Genomic DNA, 26,283 nt, shown 5'->3' with positions numbered 1-26,283 from the left:
TTTCCCACTGCTTCATCCCAGTAGAAACTCTGGGGTGGGACAGAGAGCCTCCAGTGGAGCCGGGCCACTGTTGGGCCCAAGGACTGGCCAAAGCCACTGAACACTCCCCCCCAAAACTAAGATGAAGGGAGAGAGAGAAAGTAGATATAGAAAGATTTTTAAAAGTTCTGAGTAGAAAAGAAAAGGGAGTGGAGCTACTCAGTAGAGCAGGCTCACAACATCCTATCTGCTTGCCAGAAAGGGCTGAACTGGAAAACAGAGAAGAAACCCTTCCTACTGGAGTCAGAGAATAGCTCCTGTCTGAATCCAGGAGGAAGAGCTTCTCCCAAATGTTTAGACTGCAGCACCTTGGAACCACTGCAGAAAGATCCCTGCTGAACCACTGAAGTGCTACTGCTAAACAGAGAAGACAAAATTAAACTCAAATCAGTGACTTAAAGGTAAAAGGAAGTTTCATATATTCAGATAAGTAACTGTGGCCCATTCAACACTTCTTCAGTGACTGTTTAAATTCTAGAATGCATCCACTACAGTTTGGGAGTATTTTTAAATTCTGTTTAAATTCTAGAATGCATCCACTACAGTTTGGGAGTATTTGTCTCCTGAAGGGTACAGAATATTTTCTGTTTCCCATTATGTACTCTGCCAAAGAACAAATGCTTAGCAAACTACTGTCCTATTTTGCAAAGGTTGAATAATGTATCAACAGAAACACTGTGCCAAAGTGGACTATATGAGAAATTAGGAGAAACCGTCCATGCATTATTCTGTTTTAGACAGCTAGAGCTCAATATATTTGGTCTATTTTTATTGCTTTTGTACTTTTGCACTGCTAAGCAAAGCTCTGGATCAGTTAGTAAACTCAGTGGAAGTGATATGATTATTAGCATACCTGTCCTACAATTGTGGAATTCTAATGCACTCTCTATTCGAAAAGCTTTTTCACATGTAGCACACCTGTACCTGTATTCACTGTCAACCTAAGGATAAAAAGGTAAAAAATTGAAAAGAAAGCACAAGTAATATGCTATAAGATTATTTACTTTTTTCAAATACTCCTTTAAACCCCACCACCACCCAAATTGCTTTTCATACACTATGTCAAAGTTTTTGTTACTTTTACTACACCACATTTCTGCAGTCATTTCTAAAATTTTGGAAAAATATTACCAGATTTATCTGGGGACAACAGTAACTTTGTTCAATCACAAATCAGCAAATTTTCTCCAGTGTGATTGCACCTCCCATCCATCAGCTCACTATAACTCACTGGAGCAGAATACTAACCTCATTCCTACTGTGCTTATAGGAAACATGCTGCTTCAAACTCTCTTTGCGACTGAAAAGCTTGGCACATTCTTCACATTTAAATAATTTGTCACCTAAGGGATCAAATTATAACATGACAAAGTCAGGTCACTCATGTACCATATTGAAATTTCAGAAATAACTAATAAATAACAGCCAAAAATAAAAAAGTAAACAATAATAGTTTATGCTGCAGTTCTCAAAAATTAAGACAAGAAGATCATCGAGTTATGATATTGCATCTGTACTACTATTGCGCTTTAGAATGTTTTATAATTATAATTGTATAATTGTAAACCATAAAGAAAAACATTCAGATTACCACTTCCTCCTTTCTAGTTAAGTGAAATTCTGTACTGATATCTTTGAAGCTTCAAGAGTGATATTGGATAAAACCAATGATTTATCAAGTCCAGTATCTTGTGCCTTCAAGGGATAACTCAGGACCAACTTTATGCTATATTTTGTACTCATGCATCAGTTTCTGGGTATAAAATACATGCATAGCCTGCAAAGGGTGCCCACAATCATGAGTGAGAACCATTGTTGTGTAGTGGTTAAGAGTGCCATTTAGGATCTGAGAGACCCAAACTTGAACCCCCACTCTGCCATGGAAGCTTGCCAGGCCAGGTTGGTCCAGTCACACACTCTCGGCCTATCCCTTCCTCACATGGTTGTTGTGAAACTAAAATGGAGGAGAGAATAATGCAAACTATTTTGGGTCCTCAGTGGGGAGAAGTGGGGGGGGGGGGTAAACAAAGCAAGCAAACAAACAAAAGCATGACTTTTGTATGCAACGTACACAGAAGAGTGCTTGTTCTTTCCTCAGACTCAAATCTGTGAATCAGTTTCCTAGTACGAAATACAACTCATGAAGCAGCCCTACTCAAGTTTAAGCAGCAGACAGATTTAACTCTCAAAGGAAAAAAACCCAACTATACTATTTTGGCATAATGATCCCACATTACAGCAAGAAGTGATAGAAAACTGACAGCTCTTAGTTAAGGCATTAGCTACTAAGAAAAAAATCAGGCCTCAAGAATAACTTCCTTCAGAAACGCAGGACAAAGGAGAGTAAAATTTGGAACTGGAATCAGAAATCTCTCTCTCTCGGCTTGGCTTCGCGAACGAAGATTTAAGAAGGGTGCAATAGTCCACGTCTGCTGCAGGCTCGCTGGTGGCTGACAAGACCAATGCGGGACAGGCAGGTCTGGCCACAGTGGCTGCAGGGAAAAGTCTGATTTAGGGTTGGTGCTGTAGCAGTGCGATTCTTCCTCAATCTCCTTTTGTCCTCAAGACCAGCTATGTGTGCGTTCTCAAAAGAAGAAACAGCCTGGTGGATGGTGTGCCTCCATGCTTTGCGATCTGAGGCTAGGTCAGACCACTGGTGATGGTTGATGCGACAGGTGCCAAGGGATTTCTTCAAGGAGTCCTTGTACCTCTTCTTTGGTGCCCCTCTATTTCGATGGCCGATGGAGAGTTCGCCATACAGGGCAATCTTGGGAAGGCGGTGGTTTTCCATCCTAGAAATATGCCCTGCCCAGCGCAGCTGCGTCTTCAACAGCAGTGCCTCGATGCTGGTAACCTCCGCCCGCTTGAGAACTTCAGTGTTGGTCACAAAGTCACTCCAGTGGATGTTGAGGATGGTGCGAAGGCAGCGCTGATGAAAGCGCTCAAGGAGTCGCAGGTGATGACGGTATAAAACCCACGATTCGGAGCCGTAGATGAGGGTTGTCATCACAACCGCTTTGTAAACATTGATCTTTGTGCCTTTTTTCAGATGCTTGTTGCTCCACACTCTTTTGTGCAGTCGGCCAAAGGCACGGTTTGCCTTTGCCAGCCTGTTGTCAATCTCCTTGTTGATCTTAGCATCTGAGGAGATGATGCACCCCAGGTAGCTGAACTGCTGGACTGTCTTCAGAACTGAATCACCCACAGTGATGCAGGGAGGGTGATAATCTTCCTGGGGTGCAGGCTGGTGGAGAACTTCTGTCTTCTTCAGACTAACTTCTAGGCCGAATAGCTTGGCAGCCTCTGCAAAGCAGGATGTCATATGCTGCAGAGCTGATACCGAGTGGGAGACGAGTGCAGCATCATCAGCAAACAGTAGCTCTCGGATGAGTTTTTCCATTGTCTTGGAGTGGGCCTTTAGTTGCCTCAGGTTGAACAGGCTGCCATCGGTGCGATAGCGGATGTAGACACCATCGTCATCATCTAGATCTACTGCGGCTCTTTGAAGCATCATGCTAAAGAAGATCGTAAAGAGAGTTGGCGCGAGAACGCAGCCTTGCTTTACACCTGTGCCTATTGGGAAGGTCTCCGAGAGGTCGTTGCAGTGTCTGACTTGGCCTCGCTGGTCTTCGTGTAGCTGGATGATCATGCTGAGGAACCTTGGGGGACATCCTAAACGTTCCAAGATTTGCCACAGGCCTTTCCTGCTAATGGTATCGAAAGCTTTGGTAAGGTCGACAAAAGTCACATACAGAGCATTGTTCTGTTCCCTGCATTTCTCTTGGAGCTGCCTGAGAACAAATACCATGTCGGTGGTGCTCCTGTTAGCTCTGAAGCCGCACTGGCTCTCTGGGAGGAGTTCTTCTGCAATGGCGGGCACCAGTCTGTTCAGGAGTATTCTGGCAAGGATTTTGCCTGCGATGGAGAGCAGGGTTATCCCCCGGTAGTTGGAGCAGTCTGACTTTTCCCCTTTGTTCTTGTATAGGGTGATGATGATTGCATCGCGAAAGTCCTGTGGTAATTTGCCTTGTTCCCAGCAGGTGACAAGTACTTTGTGAAGTGAGCTATGTAGTACTGTGCCCCCATGCTTCCAGATCTCTGGTGGAATTCCATCAACTCCTGCTGCCTTGCCACTTTTCAGTTGCTTGATGGCTTTAACAGTCTCTTCTAGAGTGGGGATCTCATCCAACTCTGTTTTCACTGGTTGAAGTGGGGTGAGGTGAATTGCTGAATCTTGAACTACGCGGTTGGCACTGAAGAGAACCTGAAAATACTCCGACCACCGGTTCAATATGGATGCCTTGTCTGTGAGGAGCACTTGGCCGTCTGCACTACGCAAGGGACTCTGAGTCTGATATGATGGACCATATACTGCCTTCAGGGCTTCGTAGAACCCTCTTAAATCACCAGTGTCTGCACACAGCTGGGTTCTCTCAGCAAGCTTGGTCCACCACTCGTTCTGAATGTCTCGAAGCTTGCGCTGGAGGTTGCTACATACAGCGCGAAAGGTTGCTTTTTTCCCAGGACAGGAGGGCTGAGCAAGATGTGCTTAGTAGGCAGATCTCTTTTTCGCCAGTAAATCTTGGATCTCTTGATTGTTCTCATCAAACCAGTCCTTGTTCTTCCTTGTGGAGAACCCGAGGACTTCTTCAGAGATCTGCAGGACGGTAGTTTTTAGGTGTTCCCAGAGTGCTTCTGGAGAAGGGTATGTGGGGCAACTGGGGTCCTCAATTCTTGACTGGAGTTTTGCCTGGAAGGCAGCTTTGACTTCGGCTGACTGGAGACTGCCAACCTGAAACTTCCTCCGAGGGATACCTCCTCTCCTGGGTGTGGGTTTAAAGTGAAGACGGAGATTGCAGCGTACAAGACGATGATCCGTATGACATTCTGCACTGGGCATTACTCGGGTGTGTAAGACATCTTGAAGGTCTCTCTGGCGCACCAGAATGTAGTCGATAAGGTGCCAGTGCTTGGACCGTGGGTGCATCCAGGTTGTCTTCAGACTGTTCTTCTGCTGGAAGATAGTGTTGGTGATGGTGAGCTGGTGCTCCGTGCAGAATTCTAGCAGGAGGCGCCCGTTGTCATTGCAGTTGCCAATGCCGTGTTTGCCAAGTACTCCTTTCCAGGCTTCCGAGTCTTTACCTACTCTGGCATTGAAGTCGCCAAGGATGATCACCTTGTCCTCTGTAGGGGTCTTCCGTACGAGGTTGTGTAGATCAGCATAGAACTTGTTCTTTTCTGCAGGATCTGCTTGAAGGGTTGGGGCATACACACTGAAGAGTGTTGCATGCTGCTTGTTTTGAAGTGGGAGGCGCATGGACATGATGCGATCTGAGTGACCTGTTGGCAGGTTTTCGAGTTTGGAGGCAATGGAGTTCCTGACCATGAAGCCAATGCCAGAAAGGCGGCTCTCAGCCTTTGACTTACCTGACCAGTAGAGGGTATAGCCAGCACCGTGTTCTTGAAGACTACCTTCCTCAGGGAAACGGACCTCACTGAGAGCTGCTATGTCGATATTCAATCTGAGAAGTTCGTGGGCAACTAGAGCAGAGCGTCGTTCAGGGCGACCACTGTCTACTGTGTCAAGCATGGTTCTGATGTTCCAACACGCAAGCTTTAGTCTTTGCACACTTTGTGAGGCAGGTGCATGCCTTTTCTTTGTTGTTATTTTTTGACCGCAAGTAAGGATGCCTGTTGACCGCGGCTAGCCAACTGGGGTGGAGGAGACGAGCTTTGTTTAGGCCACCTTTTCTAGGCCCCTCTCCGTGTGGAGCAAGCAGTGCTGTCCCTAGATCAGAAATACCCCTCATTGAAAACATCAAAAACCCCCCCTCAAAAAAAGCGTACATGGGTCAAATTGACCTCACCATTTAAAAAAAAAAAGACACAGACAGTTGGGAATCCATAAAACTGTTTATTTTAAAGAAAGCAATCATTGCAACTTTACACACACATCCCAAATATGTAAAGTTGAGAAGGTTACTCAGGGGTTTGGGAAATCTGAAGTTCAGTGCACAGGTGGCTATGGATCATCTAGAGTAGGAGTGTCAAATGTCCAGCCTGTGGGCCAGAACCAGCTCACCCAGAGCTTTAATCAGGCCCCTGGGCTCTTCCCCCCCCCACACACACACACTAAGTTCCCTTCTCTTTCAGTTTCCTGCCTTTTCTGCCTTGTCTTTGCAGGCTGCAGCACAGACAAAGCTACAAGGAAAACATGGAATGGACTCTCCATCAAAGCTGCAGGGAGAACGGGGAGTGCATTTTCTTTTATGGTCTCTGTGCCCAGACAGATAGGGCTCAGGGACCTTGATGGAAGATCCATTCCACATTTTCCTTGCAGCTTTGTTTGTGCTGCAATGTGTTTCGATGGAGTGGAGATCAGTTTAACTTTCAGTGTTCCTATATAGATATCTGAAACTCAGGCTTCTTGGAGTTGTGTCCTTGCAAATCAAGGGTTGATGCTTTGAAACAGCTTGTCTCTGCTCAATGGACCTGACCTAGTGAGTACTCTAACCTGGGAACCCACAGCCAAAGAAGGATATTATACTGGAGAGTCATTGCCAAGCTGAGTAGACCCCGGGGCTGGAGGGGGGGGGGGGGAGAGAGAAGCTTGCAATGCCATTTCATTGTTTTCCCAGGCTCAGAGCATTTTATATTTTTAGTTTCTGCTGTGATCCTTGTGCTTTTTCTTGATGTTTCATTTTTAAAATTGTACTCCCAAATCCCAGTATTCCCCCACCTTTCCATTTTAAACAAAATATTGCAAGAGTTTTAAGCATGTTTGTATTTTAAGTTAAAACAGAATATCTTTATTTGTGCTTGTCTGTGTCATCTATAAAGTTTATAGCTCTGCTACCTCACATTACGTTTTATGACACACATGGCCTGGCTCCACAAAGTCCCATTTGGGTCAGTTCCGGTCTTACTAATAAATGAGTCTGACACCTAGAGTAACTTCACCCTGTAAAGTTGAGATGATCAAATCAGAGGTTTGGAAACTCTGATGGGCAAAGGGAACCAATCAGCTCAGTAGACAGATGGTCATCTAGAGTACTTTCCCCAACCCAGATATGTAAAGTTGAGAAGATCACTCTGAGGTTTGCAAAATTTAAAGGACAAAAGGGAAGCAATTCTCTCAGAAAAAAGGTGGTCTAGAATTCTAGAGTTCCAGACTTCATGGCTCCTTCAAGTCTGAAAAATGTGAGGTTCAGTGGATGCCTTCAAATCTCTCCAGGCTTATACTGCTGGAGGATAGAATTATCCTGTTTCCAAAAGTATAGTGCAGCTCAATTTGAGCTTTTCCATGAGGCTATGGGCACGAGGGAAGCTTTGACAGAGCACAAACATAGGGCTTTTACCTGCTCCTAGTATATATTCAACAATTCAGGTTGCAAAGACTGCTTTCCCTTGGGGTCATTGCAATCCCAATTCCAAAAGTGTTCTAAAGCAACAAAGCAAAAAAACAGCTATAGATATAAATTATAAGATTTTTTTTGTTTTCACTGCTTGCTCCACCTTTCAATAAAATTGAGATAATAAGTGTTTGTCCATTTATATAAACATGGGAACAGTGCTAAAAACATTTTTTCAGTATTTGTTGGGGTAAATAGAACCCCTAGTGACTATTATGGATAGTGCTTTCATTTTCAAGCCAAGTCTACTGGGGGCCAAATTGACCCAATCTCCCTTTTGATGATATTCAAAATTTAAAAAAAGAAAAGCAGTAGGGAGGGAAGAGAGGGATTTCAGGGCAGTACAGTTCACTAAGGAGAAGGTTTAACAGGAGGTGCATGCCTGTAGAAAGTTTTAAATGGGTAAACCAATTTTTCCCATGACTCCAGGGTCAACCCCCTACCGACTGCTTGGGAGTGTTAATAGATCATACAAAAGTATTACAGGCAGGGGTCGTTTGGTAGAAAAATAGATGGTGGAGCTCATCCAGGGATTGTTGAGTTTTCAAAAGTTTTATTAGTTTCAGAAGAAAAAAGAGATAGGAAATAGGAGAGATAAAAAGCACAATAGATTCTGACCTTATTTTGCATAAAAATACTTTCAAAGAATACAAGGTTAATTCTACAATATTTTCTTTACATAAATTGTCCCATATTATTTTATCTAAACTGTACATAATCCATTTTAAAATTGTTTAGTATAAGTCTTTTGTTTTAATCTAATACTTTTGACAATTCCAGTAAAGGTAAATTTTATAGTATAAAATACAGGAAGAAAGAGAAAAAAATCAGATCACACCAAAGAATCTTAATAGTTCTGAATGTCCAAGCAGGCATAAAATTTCATCCAATGTTTTCTTGCTTCTTCTTTAGATTTCCCAGCCATCAGCTGGGACAGAAAGTCCAGCTCTGCTGTCTCTAGAACTTTTCCCACCAAGTCCATTTTTGTGGGAATTTCCTGAGATTTCCATCTCTGTGCCAAAAGTATCCTAGCTGCTGTGTTAAAGTGTGCCAAGAAATGTCTCATCTCTTTAGAACAGTCCTCAAAAAATATGTTCAATAAAAATAGTTCTGGTTTGAAATGAATCTGAGTCTTCATAATCTTCTGTAACATTTCATACACCATTTTCCAATAACCTTTCACCATCTCACACATCCACCACATATGGTAAAAGATACCAATCTGCTTAGTGCATTTCCAGCATTTGTTAGACATATTAGTATAAATCTTACACAATTTCTGTGGGGTCAAGTACCATCTATAAAATACTTGTACAGGTTTTCTTTAAAAGTTACTGACCTAGTTAGTTTAACATTAAGCTTCCACAGTCTCTTCCATTCTTCTAATGTAATATTATAACCAAATTTTTTTGCCCATTGAACCATACAGTCCTTTACAACTTCATCTTGTGTTTTCATTTGAAGTCTCTCTCTCTCGGCTTGACTTCGCGAACGAAGATTTAAGAAAGGTGCAGTAGTCCACGTCTGCTGCAGGCTCTCTTGTGGCTGACAAGACCAATGCGGGACAGGCAGGTCCGGCCACAGTGGCTGCAGGGAAAAGTCTGATTTGGGGTTGGTGCTGTAGCAGTACGATTCTTCCTCAATCTCCTTTGGTCCTCAAGACCAGCTGTGCGTGTGTTCTCAAAGGAAGAGACAGCCTGGTGGATGGTGTGCCTCCATGCTTTGCGATCTAAGGCTAGGTCAGTCCACTAGTGATGGTTAATGCAACAGGTACCAAGGGATTTCTTCAAGGAGTCCTTCTACCTCTTCTTTGGTGCCCTTCTATTTCGATGGCCGGTGGAAAGTTCACCATAAAGGGCAATCTTGGGAAGGCGGTGGTTTTCCATCCTGGAGATATGCCCTGCCCAGCGCAGCTGCGTCTTCAACAGCAATGCCTCGATGCTTGTAACCTCCGCCCACTTGAGGACTTCAGTGTTGGTCACAAAGTCACTCCAGTGGATGTTGAGGATGGTGCAAAGGCAGCGCTGATGAAAGATATGCCTTGTCTTTGGCATATCTGGATTCAACTTGCATTCTCAGCCACCAATTCATTTTAACATCCATATTTTCCAGCTTTACTTTAGTTTTCAATTGATTATCTTTCCCCAACAGGTCCATACCTATAGCTCTGGTTTAATTTTAGGAGATTTGGATGGGTAAATGCTTCTACTGGTGAAACCCATCTTGGAATTTTTTGATAAATTCTAGTCTTTAACCATGACCATGTATGGTACAAGTTTTTTTGAAACCAATGATTCTTAAAATAGGAGTGGCCTTCAAGTCTTTGATATCACAAATATGCATGCCACCCCATAGTCAAATCATGTCCTTCTAACAGCAATTGTCTCTTGTCATTCAGCAATATCCAGTCTCTTACCCAAAGAAGTGCAGATGCTTTATAATACAATTGCCAATCTGGAAGGCCCATACCTGCTCTTAATTTAGAGACCTGCAAAGTCTTTAGTTTAATTCTAGATTTTTTTGCCTTGCCATACGTATTTGGCAACCATCTTATTCAGTTCTTGAAAAAATCCACTATTTAAAAATATTGAGATAGTTTGTAACAGAAATAATAACCTTGGTAGAATATTCATCTTTATTAGAGCTATTCTTCCCATTAAAGATAGGTTCAAATTATGCCATTTTTCCAGATCTTTTTAAATTTCTTTAAGTAGTTTGTCATAGTTATCTGCTTTTAAGTTGCTACATCTGTTTGTAATAACAACACCTAGATATTTGATTCTTTTTTCGTACAAAAATCTTGATTTTTGCTGGAAGGCTTGAATCTGTTCCGTTGTCATATTCTTTGTCAAAAATTTTGTTTTGTGATAATTGATCTTTAATCCTGCCCAATAGCCAAATTGTTTAATCTTATTTATAAGACAGTCTATTGAGTCCATCGGTTGTTCTGGTATAAAAACTAAATCATCAGCAAAGGCTCTGAGTTTATATTGTTCATCTTTTATCACAGCTCCCTTTATACTTGCATCTTCCCTTATTTGATTATTCAATATCTCTAGAGATAAAATAAAAAGTAGAGGTGACAATGGACAGCCTTGTCTTGTACCATGTTGAATGTTAATTACATCTGTTAGTTTGCCATTCACTGTCACCCTTGCATTTTGTGAGGAATATATTGCTTCTACCACTCTCAAGAAGTTTTCACCACATTCCATGCCTTTCAGTTACTGTAGCATAAAGTGCCAACGAACATTGTCAAAGGCCTTCTCAGCGTCTAAACAAATTAAAGCCAGTTGCTTCTCTGGGTGATTCTCATAATATTCCAAAATATTACAATCTGTTCTGACATTGTCTTTCAACTACCTTTTAGGAAGGAATTCTGCGTGATCATAGTGTATTATAGATTGTAACATTTTCTTCAAACGTTGTGCCAATATTGCAGTTATAATTAGTTAGGATATGAGTTTCTTGTAAACAAATTATGTCCATTTCCATTTTTGCCAAATATCTAAATGTCTTTCTCCTTTTGGCAGGAGAGTTGAGTCCATTCACATTAACTGAAACTATTGAAGCCATTATGGGTTTTGCTTATCATTATCTTTCTTATCTTTTTTAGAATTCTGCCTTGTATGGTATCTCCATGGTTCATTTGGATCTTCTTCACCAGAACGTTCTTCCTCCTCATCATCCTTTTTTTTGCCTTTTTTTTTCTTCATTCTTTCCAAAAAGTTCTGGGCTTTGAAAGTGGAGTTAATCCTGTATCTGTTCTCCTGATATGTAAAAAGAAGACCCTCTGGCATTAGCCACATATAGGGTATTTCTCTTCCTCTCAAAAAATCTGTTAACGCTTGATATTCTCTCTTTTGTCTCACAGGCCAAGGAATGTCTCTTAGAATTTTGACCATATTTCCAGCTATCATCATAGATCTATCTCTTACTTGTTTCAAAATGTCATCTTTAGTCCTCTTTCTTGTGACTCTCAAATGAACTTCACTAGGTAATTTGTTTCATCTTGTGTAGCTCGATGGCACCCGTCTAACTTGATCAAACTCTTCTTCCATCCTCTGAGGAGTCACCTGTAAATTTCAGCCAAGGCTTCACTTAAAATTTTCTGTAAGTCTTCATTTTTCTCTTCTGGTATATTTTGAAACCTCAACATGCAGGCGGCTCAATCTACTTCCAGTTGCAAGAGTCTAGAATCTTGTATACTCTGTTCTTTTTCCAGATGTTCCACCTTTTGGATATTCTCCATCACCAGGCCATCTAGTACTTTTAAGGCTTTGTTGGTCTCAGCTGTCTGTCTGCTATTCTCCAAAAGCTCTTGTTTAATCTCTGCCATCTGCTCGCCAATATTGTTTACTTTACTTGTTAGCTGTGTTATAGCAGTCATTAAGGTAGTTTGCATTTCTTTCAAATCTCCTTGCATAGTCGTAAATTTCCCAGGTCCAGGTAAAGCGTTAGGTGAAATAAATGGTGGCTTTCCTTCTCTAGTTTCTTTTTTTTTTGACGGTTTCTTTGGGAGCAGTCCCAGCTTTATTTTCCATTCTTATTAAAGTAAGCACACTCACGGCCACAAGTTAAATAAGGCCTCTTCAACGTTTGTTTTAAAACTCTGTGTTCCTGTTTGTAACAGATAGGCTAATCACCTCCAAGCAATGCCCTTATTATAAAATAGTTCCAAAAAGAAAACAACCTTCTAGCTTCTATCAACAATTTGTGGTAGCCAAAACAATTCTAAGAATAATAATACACACAACTTTTCAGTTCACCACACTGAATAGCCAATAGACAAAACAGTTCAGTTCACTACAAACACAGCAATTCACTGTTAAATGTCTTCCAGCAATGCTGATTCAGGTACAATCCAGATCACCACCATGTCTTGCAACTATCAAAATTCAGCAGCTACAAAGTATAAATTTGTAATCCAGGGCTGAATCCCCTATTTGTAATACAAGAGTGAAACCCAAAATTAAACAATAAACCAATAATCCAGACACAAGGGAAGAAAATCCAGCAAACCAAAAAATAAGAGCAAAAAATAATAAAAATAGGAAAAAGTTCTCCTATTTGGTGATGCAAAAAAGAATGAAAAATAAAAGGTGCATAAAAAATAAAATCCAAACCAAAAATGTTTAAACCATGTCAAAAAATAATCCAACCATAGAAGGACAAAAGGCAAAAAGAGAAAAAAATTAAAAGCAAGCTTAAAAGATTATATCCATATCATCCACAAAAATAGATAAAAATCCACTTTGGAAATGTGTAAAGATATTCTTCTTACAGCCAAAGATCCTGCAATACCTTATAAATGAATATCAGGTGCCCACCAGCCTTTAAAAGTTAATTAAACTTCTCATAAATTCAATCAGAGCACGTCAGTTTAAACTTCAAAGTGTCTTTTAGGCAACCATCTTTCACATCCATGTAAACTTGTCAGCAAGCATCTTTCCCAAAATCCAAAGCATTTTCCACCACCAGGGAGGGTTTAAAGTAAATCAGTTAGGTTCAGTCATCAAATCTCTTATAAAGCTACAAATTGGTGCAATCTCATGCAGGTATTTTAAATGTTATCAGGTTAGACAGAAACTTTTGCAAGCCTTGAAAAAGAATGAGGGAGAGTCCCCCCCCCTTCTCAGTCTTTTGCCCCACTTGAAATCTGCTTCAGTCCTGATTCTCCTTTTCCCTGCTTCTCAGAGATGTTACCAATCCAAAAATAGTATAGGAAAGAAACACAGCAGACGAAAGATCAATGTCACTTGTCTTGAAATTGAAAAGCTTGAAAGTCCAGAATGTAGAGTGTTGAAGAAAGGGGAAAGAAGCCGGTGGCTGACCCTCTTGCCATTTAAAAATGGCGATCGGAGCGATGAGGCTCGGGAGAAGCAGGATCAGGGAGCAGCCGCCTCCACTGACACCCCCGATCTACCACTCAAGCTTCCCTGCCTTCTGGGGCCCTTCCTGGGCCCCAGAATCGAGTTGTCCTTCGGGGGCGACCCCTCAACAAGCTGGTTTCGGCAGCGCGCTGTTGAAAGCGGCTCGGACCATTGTGTCCTGAGCTGCTTTCAAATCGGCTCATCCAGGGATTGTTATGCAGTTGCAATACTATTCAATGGACAAGGAGGTGGAACTCTCAGGAAGAGGTGGAACTCTCAGAAGGAGGTAGAACTCTTAGAAAGCTTCAGGAGCTCTGCTCCTGCGAGCTCCCACTGAATCTGAGGCCTGATCACAGGTAACAATGGAAAGTTTATAGACATCTTAATCCAATATAAGAAAATTTAAAATATCCTTTTGAATCAAACGACTCTTTTCCTAGAATAGGCTTAGTGCCAAACTAGACATGACAGGGGTATGTGTATATATTCACTCATGGGCACACCTATTCATGTGTATGATGAGAATGACATCTGGTTTTATTATTCAAGCATGTGATATTGCAATTGAGCTGGGCTACAACAAAAATGCTTGAAGTTATGAGTATAGAGAGCTAAGGCCAGGTAAGACCACCTTCATAAACCCTTTATGTTAAAAAGGAGGAGGGGGAGGAGGAGAGACCGCCTGTCATTTTCCCATACAATTAGTAGAGATGTGAATAAACAAATGTGGATCCTCCATTATGTCTCTGAAAGTATTAACTTTTATATTAGAATGACACATGTACAAAGAACAATATGTAATTACATTAAAAATGTTTATTTAAATATGCTCTTATTGGAGGAAAACATATGTAAATTAAGATATTTGGATGGCTTTGCTTCACTTTTTAGTCATAGCTGCTTTTCAATACATTACACTGGTTGGGTACCAATTCCTACTAATTAATGAAATATTAGAGGACCATCTACTCCTATACTAACATACAGTTACCTTCTGAAGCCCTGCTTCAAATGCCCCCACCTTGAAAACGTGGCAGGTGACAACTCAAGAAAGTACCTTCTCTGCCATTGCACCATAGCTATGAAAATGGCTGTTCCCTTCTGTTAGGTCTCCTCCACGAGCAAGTTAAGGATCTTTTCTGTTTCTTCAGGCATTCCCACAGTGATCCCTCTTTCCTGTCCTATGTTTAAATACTGTTTTGCTGTGTTTTTAAATACGTATTTTAGTTTTTGGCTTTAATTAGCTGAGGACCTGCCTACCTTAGGGACCGTCTCTCCCCATATGTTCCCCAGAGGGTACTCAGATTGGGGACACAGAATCTGCCACCGATCCCTGGGCCACGGGAGGCAAGACTGAAGACCATGAGAGAAAGAGCCTTCTCTATAGCGGCCCCCTATTGGTGGAACCAACTCCCAGAAGAAGTAAGAGCCTTGTGGGACCTTCCCCAAGGCTTGTAAGACAGCTTTGTTTCAACTCGCCTTCAACTGAGATAGGAGGACACCTAAAGAGGGCTGAATACACTGGAAATAACACTAGCACCAAATTGCTTTTAATGTGTTTAATGGTTTACTGTTTAATCCATTTAATGTATTTAACTGTTAGAGTTCAGAATTGTAAATGTTTTTATTGTTGTGAGCTGCCCTGAGCCTGCTTCGGTGGGAAGGGTGGGATATAAATCCAATTTAAAAATAAATAATTGTTTTAATGACATATTTAAAATGCTTGTTTTAACTGTTAGCCACCTTGATGGTCCCGATGGGGCAGAAAGGCGGGATACGAATGTTGAAAATAAAATAAATAACAAATATTACTGTCATCAGTTACACTCTGGTTCTTGAAATAATGGAGTGAAAAAGACACCAGGAAAACCCTACCTTCATAAAATTATTAGTGGTTGCTGAACAATGCAGAAGTGTGTTAGCACAGGAGGAGAGTACATAGCCAACAAGGATATTTTGCTTTTAAAAGTTGTTGAAAGCCTGCTTTTTTAAAACCACCACATGGTTGGAGAGGTTAGATTGCATGTCACTAGCTACTTCACACATTATCCAGAATGTACTAGCTAGGGAAAGAACTGCATCAGCCCGACCCTGACATGAAATTTGAATCACATACCCCTGAAACAGAAATGGATGGAAGACATAACAAATGTACACCATCACATTTTTGCATTATTAACCAATAAAGCTCTTAGCCAACTGTTCTGATCAAATTTTGGTTTAAACATTTCATTTTAAAAAACTTATTATTATTAAATCATTATAGAAATTTAAGAATAACTACATATTAACTCTTCAATATCTACATATACATAATTTAACATTTATATAAACATGCATCAGCATTAACTATTAAAATCATGTTAATTAAAACACTTCAATATATAATATACAGTTTCCCGGAAAAGACAAGCAATTTCTACATTTCAAATGATGGGAGATTCTTGTTGAACTTTGACAAACTCTCTTTACAAGTAATCTGAATGCTAAAAATCACAGTAGGCCCATCTAACTAATATTTCAACTATCTGTCACTGAATTTTGTTTTATTTTTGTCTGCTAGGTTATAGATCTGCTGCCACAACTAGCTATGGAAGGTCCCAAAAGAAAACCAGCTTGAACCCACCATGAGACCGGATGTGTCTGCTGAGGTTGCTGCTGTTCTGGAACATCTTACTGCAGATGTTACACTGATATACCCGCTTGTGTTCTCCGAGTTGCTTGATCAGCTTTCGTCGTATTCCATGCCTACTAGAGAGGATTAAGCTCCTCTTGAGGGAAATAGAGCTTTGATGATGAGGATATCTACCAGGTTAGAAAGAAGTCACAACAAAAAAGTTCAACCATGCTATGAAAAGAATGCTTTGGGAGACAGATCATTTCTAAATCTACATTTCTCAACAGAATCAGCATACTTTACACCTTTGAAGCAGGATGAACAGCCAATGCAACATGCTGGTATAGTCCTCTCACTGAAGTGTTAATACTTCAGCACTCATGGGGGAAATTAACTTCTTTGAAAGTATCCCTATGTCAAAAGCTCTTCCCACATGGGAAGCTTCTTATTGGAGGTATTCATTATCAATGGAGGCCCAGATAGCAGCCACTGCCAAGTCAGCATTCTTCCATCTGAGGCGGGCAAGGCAGTTGGCCCCTTTCCTAGAGCGTCGCGACCTCGCAACAGTGATCCATGCAACGGTCACCTCAAGATTGGACTACTGTAATGCCCTCTACTTGGGGCTACCTTTGTGCCGGACCCGGAAGTTGCAGCTAGTGCAGAACGCGGCAGCCAGGCTGCTGTTGGGGCTTCCAAAATGGGAGCACATACGGCCGGGGCTGCGTGGACTGCACTGGCTGCCAATTACATACCGGGTCCAGTACAAAGTGTTGGTCATTACCTTTAAAGCCTTGTATGGCCGAGGACCAGTCTACCTGAGGGACCGTCTCTCCCTATATGAACCCCAGAGGGCACTGAGGTCAGCTGGAAAAAATAAAATGACTATCCCTGGGCCGAAAGAGATCAAGTTTCAGAATACCAGAGCACGGGCCTTTTCAACTGCGGCCCCTGCCCTATGGAATCAGCTCCCTGAGGAGGTGCGGGCCCTGCGGAACCTTGACCAGTTCCGCAGGGCCTGCAAGACTGCCCTCTTTAAACGAGCATACATCGACTGCTGAATTGTTGTCAACTAAGGACCCGCCAACATGGTCCTGGTTTAGGGACCTATGTCATCATGGAATTTGTTTAAACTGGCAGGAACTAGCGTCAGAATGCCACCATTACTGCCAGATCAATTCAAAGTATCAATTTTTTAAATACATTAACTGGTTTTTAAATAATGTTTAAAGTTTTTACTGTTAAATATAATGTTTTATTTATTATTGTATATGTACGAAATGTTGTTAGCCGCCCTGAGCCTGCCTAGGTGGGGAGGGCGGGATACAAATAAAATTTATTATTATTATTATTGTCTTTCCATTTCAACAAATGGTCCCCAAATGTGTCCTACAAGTAATATAATCTGCATGGGAAAACATGTTTCCCTGACCATTTGGGGCATTTCACAGGAACCTGCCCAATGAGCTTCATTTAGTATTTGACAAAAATTATACCCTACTTAAACTAAATTAAAAACAACATAACAAACACCACAAAATCTAATCATATATATATATACACACACACACACATACAACTAAGCCAAAGCAGCAGCTCTGGTGATTGAACATGGATTGAAACCAGGGTCTACCATATTCAAACCCTTCATACTACTTTAACCCCATTTATGGATTACAGCCAGAAATGCCAGGTGGCCAGTCAGTGGAAGAGCAACAGTCAAATCCAACAGTAGCTTAGAGGCCAATGAGATGTCTAGGGTATAAGCGTTTGAGAGCCAGTGTGCCCTCCTTTGTTAGACATCTCATGAGGGGAGCTCTAACTCTCAAAATCATATGTCCTAGAAATCTTGTTAGATTTTAAGTCACTAACAGACTTGAATCTTGCCAGAAGTGTGATTTTGGATCTCTATTAGACAGATCAGAGAAATTGAAGGGCTCTGAAGTTCCTAGATGAGGTTCTTCTGCTAACCATATGGACGTCACCACATGGGATGTCTTATTTACAAATATGATAACATTGAAAATTAGCAATCAGCAAATATCTATGGATTATTTTTAATGAAAGTTAAATGGACAATCATGATATAGGAGTGATATAAAATAAAACCAAGTACTCTCATCAGGCTATAAAGTTTCAGCATTAATATGCCATTTCACAGACTAGAATTTGATTCTTATATTCCTTATAAGAAGAATTTTAATACAGTTATTCTACTATTTTTAAAAAGTAATTATCTCATATGGAATCTTACTGAAGATGACAAAAGCCACTGGGTTATATCCTACCACTGCACTCAGAAACGTACGGACTTTTTCCAGGGCACAGAGCCTTCCTCCAAAAGAAGAGCCTTTTTTTTTGCCAGAGGAGGGTTCCACACTTAGCAGAGTAGAATGGCAGTATACATCCCTTTACCTTTTGTCCCACATGAACATCTTCTATTCATATTTTATATTAAAATGAAAGAAACAAGTGTACAATGCAAGAATGTTCACCATTTGCCTTCTCTGTTTTCAGAGGAACTTACTTTGTCATGGAATTCATACTGTTTCCAGTACTGGGTAGCTTCCCTAAAACCAGCTCCATGATCCTTTCTTCTGCAGCAGAAGGAAGAGCTACCTCATCAGGTGGGATCTCCGTTATAATTTCAGCAACATGATCCTCTTTTGATTGAATTTATTGTTTTTAAAAAAAGGAATTGTCACTTTAAAGTACTACCATGCAGACCGAAAGTACAAGAGTACATTGATTAATTTGGCAGTAAAAAATTGACCATAAGATGAACAACACAAAAAAGCATAACTGAAAAGCAGTATAAGAATCAATAATCCCTCATGAAAATAAAGAGCAAAGGGCTTATTTGCTCACATTTCAATCCACAACAATCTAACTGATACATTTTCATTTGTATTTCATAGCTGCCAGCAGACAGGTAGCCAAAATATACGTATCTTTACTGCTCTTTGCCAACAGTCACTCTAATTTCTGCTTGTTTGACCAGTTCCTTAAAACAGAAAGAAATATGGCTAGCAATTTTTATTGTTTGGCAGTCAAATTAATAATGTATTATGTCTTCGACTGCCATATTCCCACTAGCACAAACCTTCCAATTGTATTGCATACAAAGACAGATCAAGGTGGGTTGCCGTGTTGATCTGAAGCAACAGAACAAAGTTAGAGTGCAGTAGCACCTTTAAGACCAACAAAGTTTAATTCAAGGTGTGAGCTTTCTTGTGCTTCATCAGCCAATGGAATGGAATTAACAGAGGCTGTAGGACAGTTCCATTCCATTATCTGATGAAGCGTGGTTGCACATGAAAACTCACAACTTGAATTAAACCTTGTTAGTTTTAAAGGTGCCACTAGACTTTAATTTTTTTCTGTTGCATACACAGGTAATGCTCATCCAGTCAGCTTGAAGAAATATACCACAGCTTGAATAAAGTGAATTCTAGGGTGAGTTATCAAGCCATTCCCCACTCCCTACTACAGTTTGAACATCTTATATCATTGTGGTATTCTCACTGCTGCTAGTGGAGCTAGATTCTTATAGACAAACATATCTCTTGTTCTTTTTAAAAATTCCATTGTGGCAACCAATGATTCAAGACCAATCAAATATTCTGGACAAAATCTACACAGGTGGATCATCCACATAAATTACTGAATCAAAGTAAACAGACAAGAGCAAGCAGTATATCACAGTAAATTTTAAGGAGTCTATCAGCTGTCATGCTCATAATTTTAACCTACTATTTTCAAGATGTAATTATACTTTCATGACTTCGTGTGCAAGAACACCTAGCCACTGCCATTAGCTCAATCACTCGCTCATTTCTTCCCCTTCCCTTCCCAGTTGCCTGAACCCAGTTGCTGCCTGTTGCAATTGCCGGCCCATACTCAATACTGTCTCTTGGCTCTCTCTTCCACGCAGCCTCACAACAGCTTCAGAGGCAAAGATATTTGCAATGTCTCTGATTGCAATGTAGCTCATATGTGAGGCCTCAGCCAGGAACAGCATATATCTAGCTGTCTGGCTGCAGGACCATCAGCTCTCTTGTTATAGTGCAGTGATGGCCAAACTGTGGCTCAGGAGTCATATGTGGCTCTTTCACACATATTGTTGGCACTCAAAGTCCCCACCATCCCGTTGGCCAGCTTAGAGAAGGCATTTGTCTCTTTAAATCATTTCTCTAAGCCAAGCCAGCCAGCTACTTGGAGAATGCATTAAAGTTAAAGTTGCTTTCTTTCCATCTCTCCCTCCCTCCTCTCCATCTATATGCTCCCCTTCCTTCCTTGTCTTGCAATTCTCAAACATCTGATGTTCATGTCTTGTGGCTCTCAAACATGTGACATTTATTCTACGTGGCTCTTACATTAAGCAAGTTTGGTCACCCCGTTATAGTGCAATGCCTCTGTCTTTGAAATGTGCAGTGTATAAAGTTACATGATAGGTGTAGTCATTCCTGACAAGTGACTGTATGGACAGTAGCACTGTACCTGCTGTTCTGGTGTCTGTCAATCAGCTTTCAAAGGCAAAGGAGCCTGTTGGAATCAAAATAATGGAAACCCTTTTCCTCTTTGCTTTCAGAACTACCTCCCTTATGTCTGCTTCATAGCATGTCCCTGTGTGGCAGCTATGAGTTTCTTCTCTCCTTGCACTTACTCATCATGGGGTTCTTTAGGATGGGACCTGCACTAGGACATCAGGCTATAGCTATTCATTATCCCACCTGCAGTTTCTCCAGGCTCTGGCTACCTGAACACTAGGGCAAGGGAGCAACTCCCAGCAGTTCACACCTCTCCTGGATATGGCCAGTGAAATAAGCTATGCAGCTGATCTGCCTGAAGTGGAGGAGATGGAGAATGTGGCCTACTGGGGTAAGGAGCAGCAAATTAATAAGCAACAAGATAGGGTTGGCTAAAATAAAGAGGAAAAATCGCAGGGGCTCAGTAGGCAGACTGAACCTGCAGCCTCTTGTGTCCTAAGCCAGTTATATTCAGTAAACTACAGCACTGTGAAGTGGCCCTTCAGCACCAGGTCCTATAGCTGGGATCATTCTGTGCATGAAGGGCATGGGGCAGAGTGCCTGAAGTACATGCTACATCTGAAAGACTTCAAAAGCTCCATTGTAAGCTTTACATTTGACCATGCTTCTGGCTGTTCGGTTAAGTGTGTGAATCTGTGGAATGGTGGTATCAGTTCTCCTTAGCCTGTTTCTCTTTTTCTAGACCAGCGTATTTGCTGGCCAGAATCTTGCAGAGGCTGTACTGCTACTTCCCAGGGTGGGGAGTGAGACTCAAACCCCAGTCTCATTTTCTCTCTCATACTCCCCACAGTGCCAGGAGGCATTTACTCTGTTGCTTGGTGTTGCAGCTTCCATTCTTTTCACATGAATAGCTCCCCCTTGTTAAAAAAGCATGTTATCCCCAATGAACCCTCACACTGCAAAGAGGTAGAAGAAAGGCATACATTCTCTGCACACACTTCCCCATATCACTCTGAAGATGGTTATCCTGTCGTTGGGACAGCATTTATTTCACCCCTGTGTATCTCAGATGCTCTGATGCAGGCTCTCAAACTCTTGCCTGCAGACACCAGCTACTTGCTGTCTAACCTGGTAAGCTAGCACCTTGCCCTTTAAAGCAGAGGCACTTAACAGTCACCAGACAGTGAGTTTATGCTTGGAGGGGGAAGTGTCAAATGGGTGTAATGTTATTACTTCCCTCCTTATATTTACCAGGCAAAAAGGGTACTGTCTTAGCTTGGACTACCAGGGTATTTATGTGTCCGTTGCAGGCACAGGCTACTTCTTCCCTATCATTTTGAGTCAAAACATGCAATGCCTTCAGGCAGGAAATCTGTGCCATGTGTACGTTGGCAAGTGTGGAAGAGGTTACCTGACAGAATCTGGACATTACTGCTTGCTGACAGATGCCTCTCATACACACAAGCAGTGCATAGCTATCACCAGGAGCAATGTAATTGGTGAGTAGCAATGTTATTGCTAGGGTCTCTGTGGCCATGGTCATTGCTATTTAAATTCTCTTTTCTGTATCTATTGACTTTACTACTGGGGGAGCATTGAATCCCAAGACATCACAGTAGTGGAAGTTTAGACCATGCATTACATTGGCGCTTCAGGTTAAAAAAAAACAAACTGATTAAGCCAAAGGTTATTTATAGTGCAAAAGTTCTTAAGCAGAATTCTTAAGAGGTCTTAAGTAGAGTTATACCATTCGTTAACTTTGGTGTACTCAGAAGGGTGTAATTCTGCTTAGGACTGCACTGTTAAAAGTTATTTGGGGCCCTGACTTCAATGGATGTTTACTAACTGGGACATAGATAAAGCTATATATTCAATTACAGAGATCTTCAGGGATGACTGCAGAATGGAAATAGTGCGTAAATTGATGGCATTTTGATTAATACAGATGGCAAACATATGAAGAAGTGAGTACAAGTAATGCAAGCAGCCAATGCAAGAAGATGTCTTACCGACATTCATTTTTGTCTGTAAGGTAATTTGTAAATGATCTTAGATAATCCAGGTGAAAGAGAGGCAGCACATTTGTGAAAGATGTATCAACTGGCAGTGGAAAGAGGTACTGGCTAAGAGTATAAAATATTTCTTATTTCCAATTTAATTTCTACGTCCATTAAAAAAACATTCCTTGCATGTAAAAATTGCAGTTATAAATCACAAACACTAACGTGTTCCATAATTCATATAAGTAATTTACATCTTACAGAAGAAGCAAATCTGAAGAGAAAGCAGCTCTGCAACATGGAGGGATGTGAAAAGTGTGGCATATCTACCACTATATAATCCTATCATTAGGTATTAAATGAAAGGCCAGTGATGGCTACTTTTAATAACTCTAGGTCTCACCAGAATGGTCTTTATCATCCACAACCGCAAGTTGAGTTTCTGCCTTTGCCTCTTTTGGTTTTCTGCTCCTTTGGGGTTTTCTTTTCATATCTGCATTGATGTTGGTGTTTTCACAGACTTCCAGCTGACTGGGAGGATGAGTCTCAATAGCCTTCTCTGGAAGTGCATCATTTTGATTGCCCTGAGGAGCTCCTTTGGCTTGCTCCAAATGACTCAGCAGATGTTCTGCAAAGAAAGACCAAAAATATTTGACAGGAATATCTGGGAGCTTTTAAAAATTGGATTCTTCCTAAAGCCAGAAGCAGTCCACAGCATCCAACACAAAGAAACAACAAAATCAATACTTCATCAAACTTTTTTTTGGGGGGGGGGGGGAATAAAAGACTGCCATCCGAAAACATCTTCAACTTGGCAAAGCTGCAAAAGTAAAGTTGGACTTAGAATTAAAGATAGTCTTACCTTCTAAAGGGTAGTACAGTTCTCAGGATCCTCTCAATCCACTGCTGACCAATTTGGTCAATGTTGTACAGGGTGCAGGATTTTTCTATTGTATTCCAGAAAATTTCTACCAATACACATTCTCATGCTTTCAAGAATACAATTCACAATTACGGGGGTTTGTGGACCCCAGTTACAGTTTCGGAAAAGACTGAAATGACTGGATTATTTCTGACATCCAAACTCTGGGCTATTCCAGAAAAAGTTTCAGATTTCCAAAATGTGATGTGTAGGGCCCAGTTCTTTGCAATTTCTTTGCTTTTATTAACATTGCTCATATTATCCCTATGACCTGGAAGTGCATGCTCAGAGCAATTTATTATCCATAACTTCAGTTAGTATTGTTCCCAGACAAAACATGAATAAGTATCAAGATGGCATGGGGATATGTTCAGTCAAGCTCCTTTTAAGGAGAACTTACACCTTTTGAGATTTCCATCAATGCAAGCTATGTTTTTACAGAGAGACTGCATATAATTAGCAGCACTGATCCTGTGAATTAGGGGGAATCTTACTACCTTGTTTGTTTTCCTATCCTATATATCGTCAGAGAATATAAGGAAAAGATTTTGCCATAAATGGTTGGTGAAGCAACAGTTTTGGTCCAGTTTGCAGAAAACTGAACTTTTTGTTTCTAAAACCCACTAAAGGGGTCATCCAGAAAATGAAGACTTTTGCATTACCCCGTGGTGCAGAGTGTTAAACCTGCAGTACTGCAGTCCTAAGCTCTGCTCACGACCTGAGTTCCCGATGGAAGCTGGGTTTTCAGGTAGCCGGCTTGAGGTTGACTCAGCCTTCCATCCTTCTGAGGTCAGTAAAATGAGTACCCAGCTTGCTGGGGAGAAAGTGTAGATGACTGGGGAAGGCAATGGGCAAACCACCCCGTAAAAAGTCTGCCGTGAAAACGTGAAAGCAACATCACCCCAGAGTCGGAAACAACTGGTGCTTGCACACACATGGGACCTTTCCTTTCCTAAGAAAAATTTATGCTTTCAATTGTATTTTGGATCAGCAATATTTTTAACTAATTACTAATTCTGTTCAACTTTATCTTGTCCACTTATTTTGGCCCTTGAGGGGGAGTTGTCCCAGCGACACCAACTTGAACATGGCATGTCGCAGGGGACAATCCTTTCCTCAATGTTATTTAACATCTATACGTGCCCCCTTGCCCAGATGGTCTGGAGATATGGGCTGGGTTGCCACCAGTATGCTGATAACACTCAGCTCTATCTGCTTATGGATGGCCGCCCAGACTCCGCCCCAGATCAACTGGGTGAGGTGTTGCAAGCTGGTCGGTTGCATCAGAGCCAGCTGAAGTTAAATCCATCTAAAATGGAAATCCTGTGTCTGAATCGGGGTGGGGGGGAGCAGACAGGGAGTGGGATCCGCCTCCCACCCTTCGATGGTACTCCATTAATGCCATCAACAGAGGTAAAGAACTTGGGAAGTTCAGGTTGCCGCCACTGCAAGGACCGCCTTTTTCCATCTGAGGCGAGCCCGGCAGCTGGCCCCTTATCTGGCACCCTGTGATTTAGCCACAGTGGTTCATGCAATGGTCACCTCCAGATTAGACTATTGTAACTCTCTCTACGTGGGGCTGCCCTTGACTCTGCTCCAGAAACTCCAGCGGGTGCAGAACGCAGCAGTCCAGTTATTAGCATTGAGGCCTATGCGGGCGCAAATGCAGCTAGTACTGTGCGAACTGCATTGGCTCCCCATCCAGTACCAGATCCGTTTCAAGGTGCTGGTCCTTATCTTTAAGGCCCTATACAGCCTTGGGCCTGCATATCTTCAGGACCACCCCTCCCCATATGAGCCCCCCCCCCCCCCAGACTTTGAGATCATCTACACAACATCTTCTTGTGATCCCTAGTCCTAAGGACCGGTTGGCCTCAACCCAGGGCCTTTTCAATCTGGGTCCCTACATAGTGGAATGAGCTCCCATTGGAGATCCGGGCCCTGTGGGACTTACCTAAGTTTTGCAGGGGCTGTAAAACGGAGCTCTTCCACCAGGCTTTTAATCTAACGGGCGTCCTCGGAAACCTTCCCCCAGCACTTTACTACCCATGTGCTTGAGTTGGATCAAGGGTCTGAGTTACAACCTTAAGTAGTGTCAATGACCTGAAGCTTTGCTAAGTGGTGTTAACTAGCTGAAGTCATACCAACTGCTGAACTATGGCCTTTGACTGGACTATTGTTGGAGTTATGACTCTCTATTTTATGTATTATGTTTATGAGTTATTTTAAATTTGTTGCGTTTAATTGGATATGTTTTATTTATTGTTATTGCAATGTTTTAATGTTGTAAGCTGTCCTGAGCCCATCTTGTGGGATACGACAGGGCATAAACCACAAATTAAATTAAGTTAAATTAAATTAAATTATTTTAAGATCAATTTATCTTGCCCATTTTATTTTAAGATCAATTTTATATAGCCTACAGTTGGAATGATATTTTAAGGAACAACTCATATTTGTTTTGCAAGGATCAGTAGAATGTCAGGAAGTTAATGACCCTATGAAAACACAGACACAGTGCTGAGACAGAGCAGAGCACTGATCTAAAGTTTCCTGGATGCTCGAGGGCACACACAAAGCAATGGCTTCCTCAAATGCAATCTTACAAATAGCAGCAGAAATCACACACAACAGCTGAGATTCCATACCAGCTTCTATATCAGCAGAGCATTTATGCAATTGCAGAACTTGAGGAATCCTTCCCTTACCTGTCAGCAGCTGAGGTTCTTGGAAGGTTGTTGAGCATACTTTACATGTCCACTGGTTGGACTCCGTTTCAAGAGGCCCACTACTTTCTATAGTGCTCTCTAGATTATAGCAAACAAAAATGAACACTTAGCATTCCCAAAAACACAAAATGGAAAACTCCTCAGTATCTTTATGGACACATATAGCATTAAAATATTCAGATTTATGGAACACTGACAAAGCAA

General features: G+C 41.5%; 1 protein-coding gene across 3 annotated transcripts in view; it reads right to left on the bottom strand.

The window, feature by feature from the left end:
* The window catches only part of PRDM15 (PR/SET domain 15), an 83,072-nt gene that overhangs the window by 38,592 nt on the left and 18,197 nt on the right, over nucleotides 1-26,283 (bottom strand). For all 3 annotated transcript variants that reach the window (XM_060234222.1, XM_060234223.1, XM_060234225.1), the window contains exons 7-12: nucleotides 26,059-26,157; nucleotides 22,832-23,056; nucleotides 18,466-18,601; nucleotides 15,951-16,129; nucleotides 1,288-1,382; nucleotides 893-980 (exon numbers count right to left, since the gene is read on the bottom strand). In XM_060234222.1, coding sequence (XP_060090205.1) covers nucleotides 893-980; nucleotides 1,288-1,382; nucleotides 15,951-16,129; nucleotides 18,466-18,601; nucleotides 22,832-23,056; nucleotides 26,059-26,157 — 822 coding nt within the window. The remainder of the gene's footprint in view (nucleotides 1-892; nucleotides 981-1,287; nucleotides 1,383-15,950; nucleotides 16,130-18,465; nucleotides 18,602-22,831; nucleotides 23,057-26,058; nucleotides 26,158-26,283) is intronic.

Source organism: Heteronotia binoei, chromosome 3, assembly GCF_032191835.1.
Source record: "Heteronotia binoei isolate CCM8104 ecotype False Entrance Well chromosome 3, APGP_CSIRO_Hbin_v1, whole genome shotgun sequence".
Lineage (NCBI taxonomy): Eukaryota > Metazoa > Chordata > Lepidosauria > Squamata > Gekkonidae > Heteronotia > Heteronotia binoei.
The sequence above is the reverse complement of the archived record's forward strand: the minus strand, read 5'-3'. Positions and strand labels throughout refer to the sequence as shown.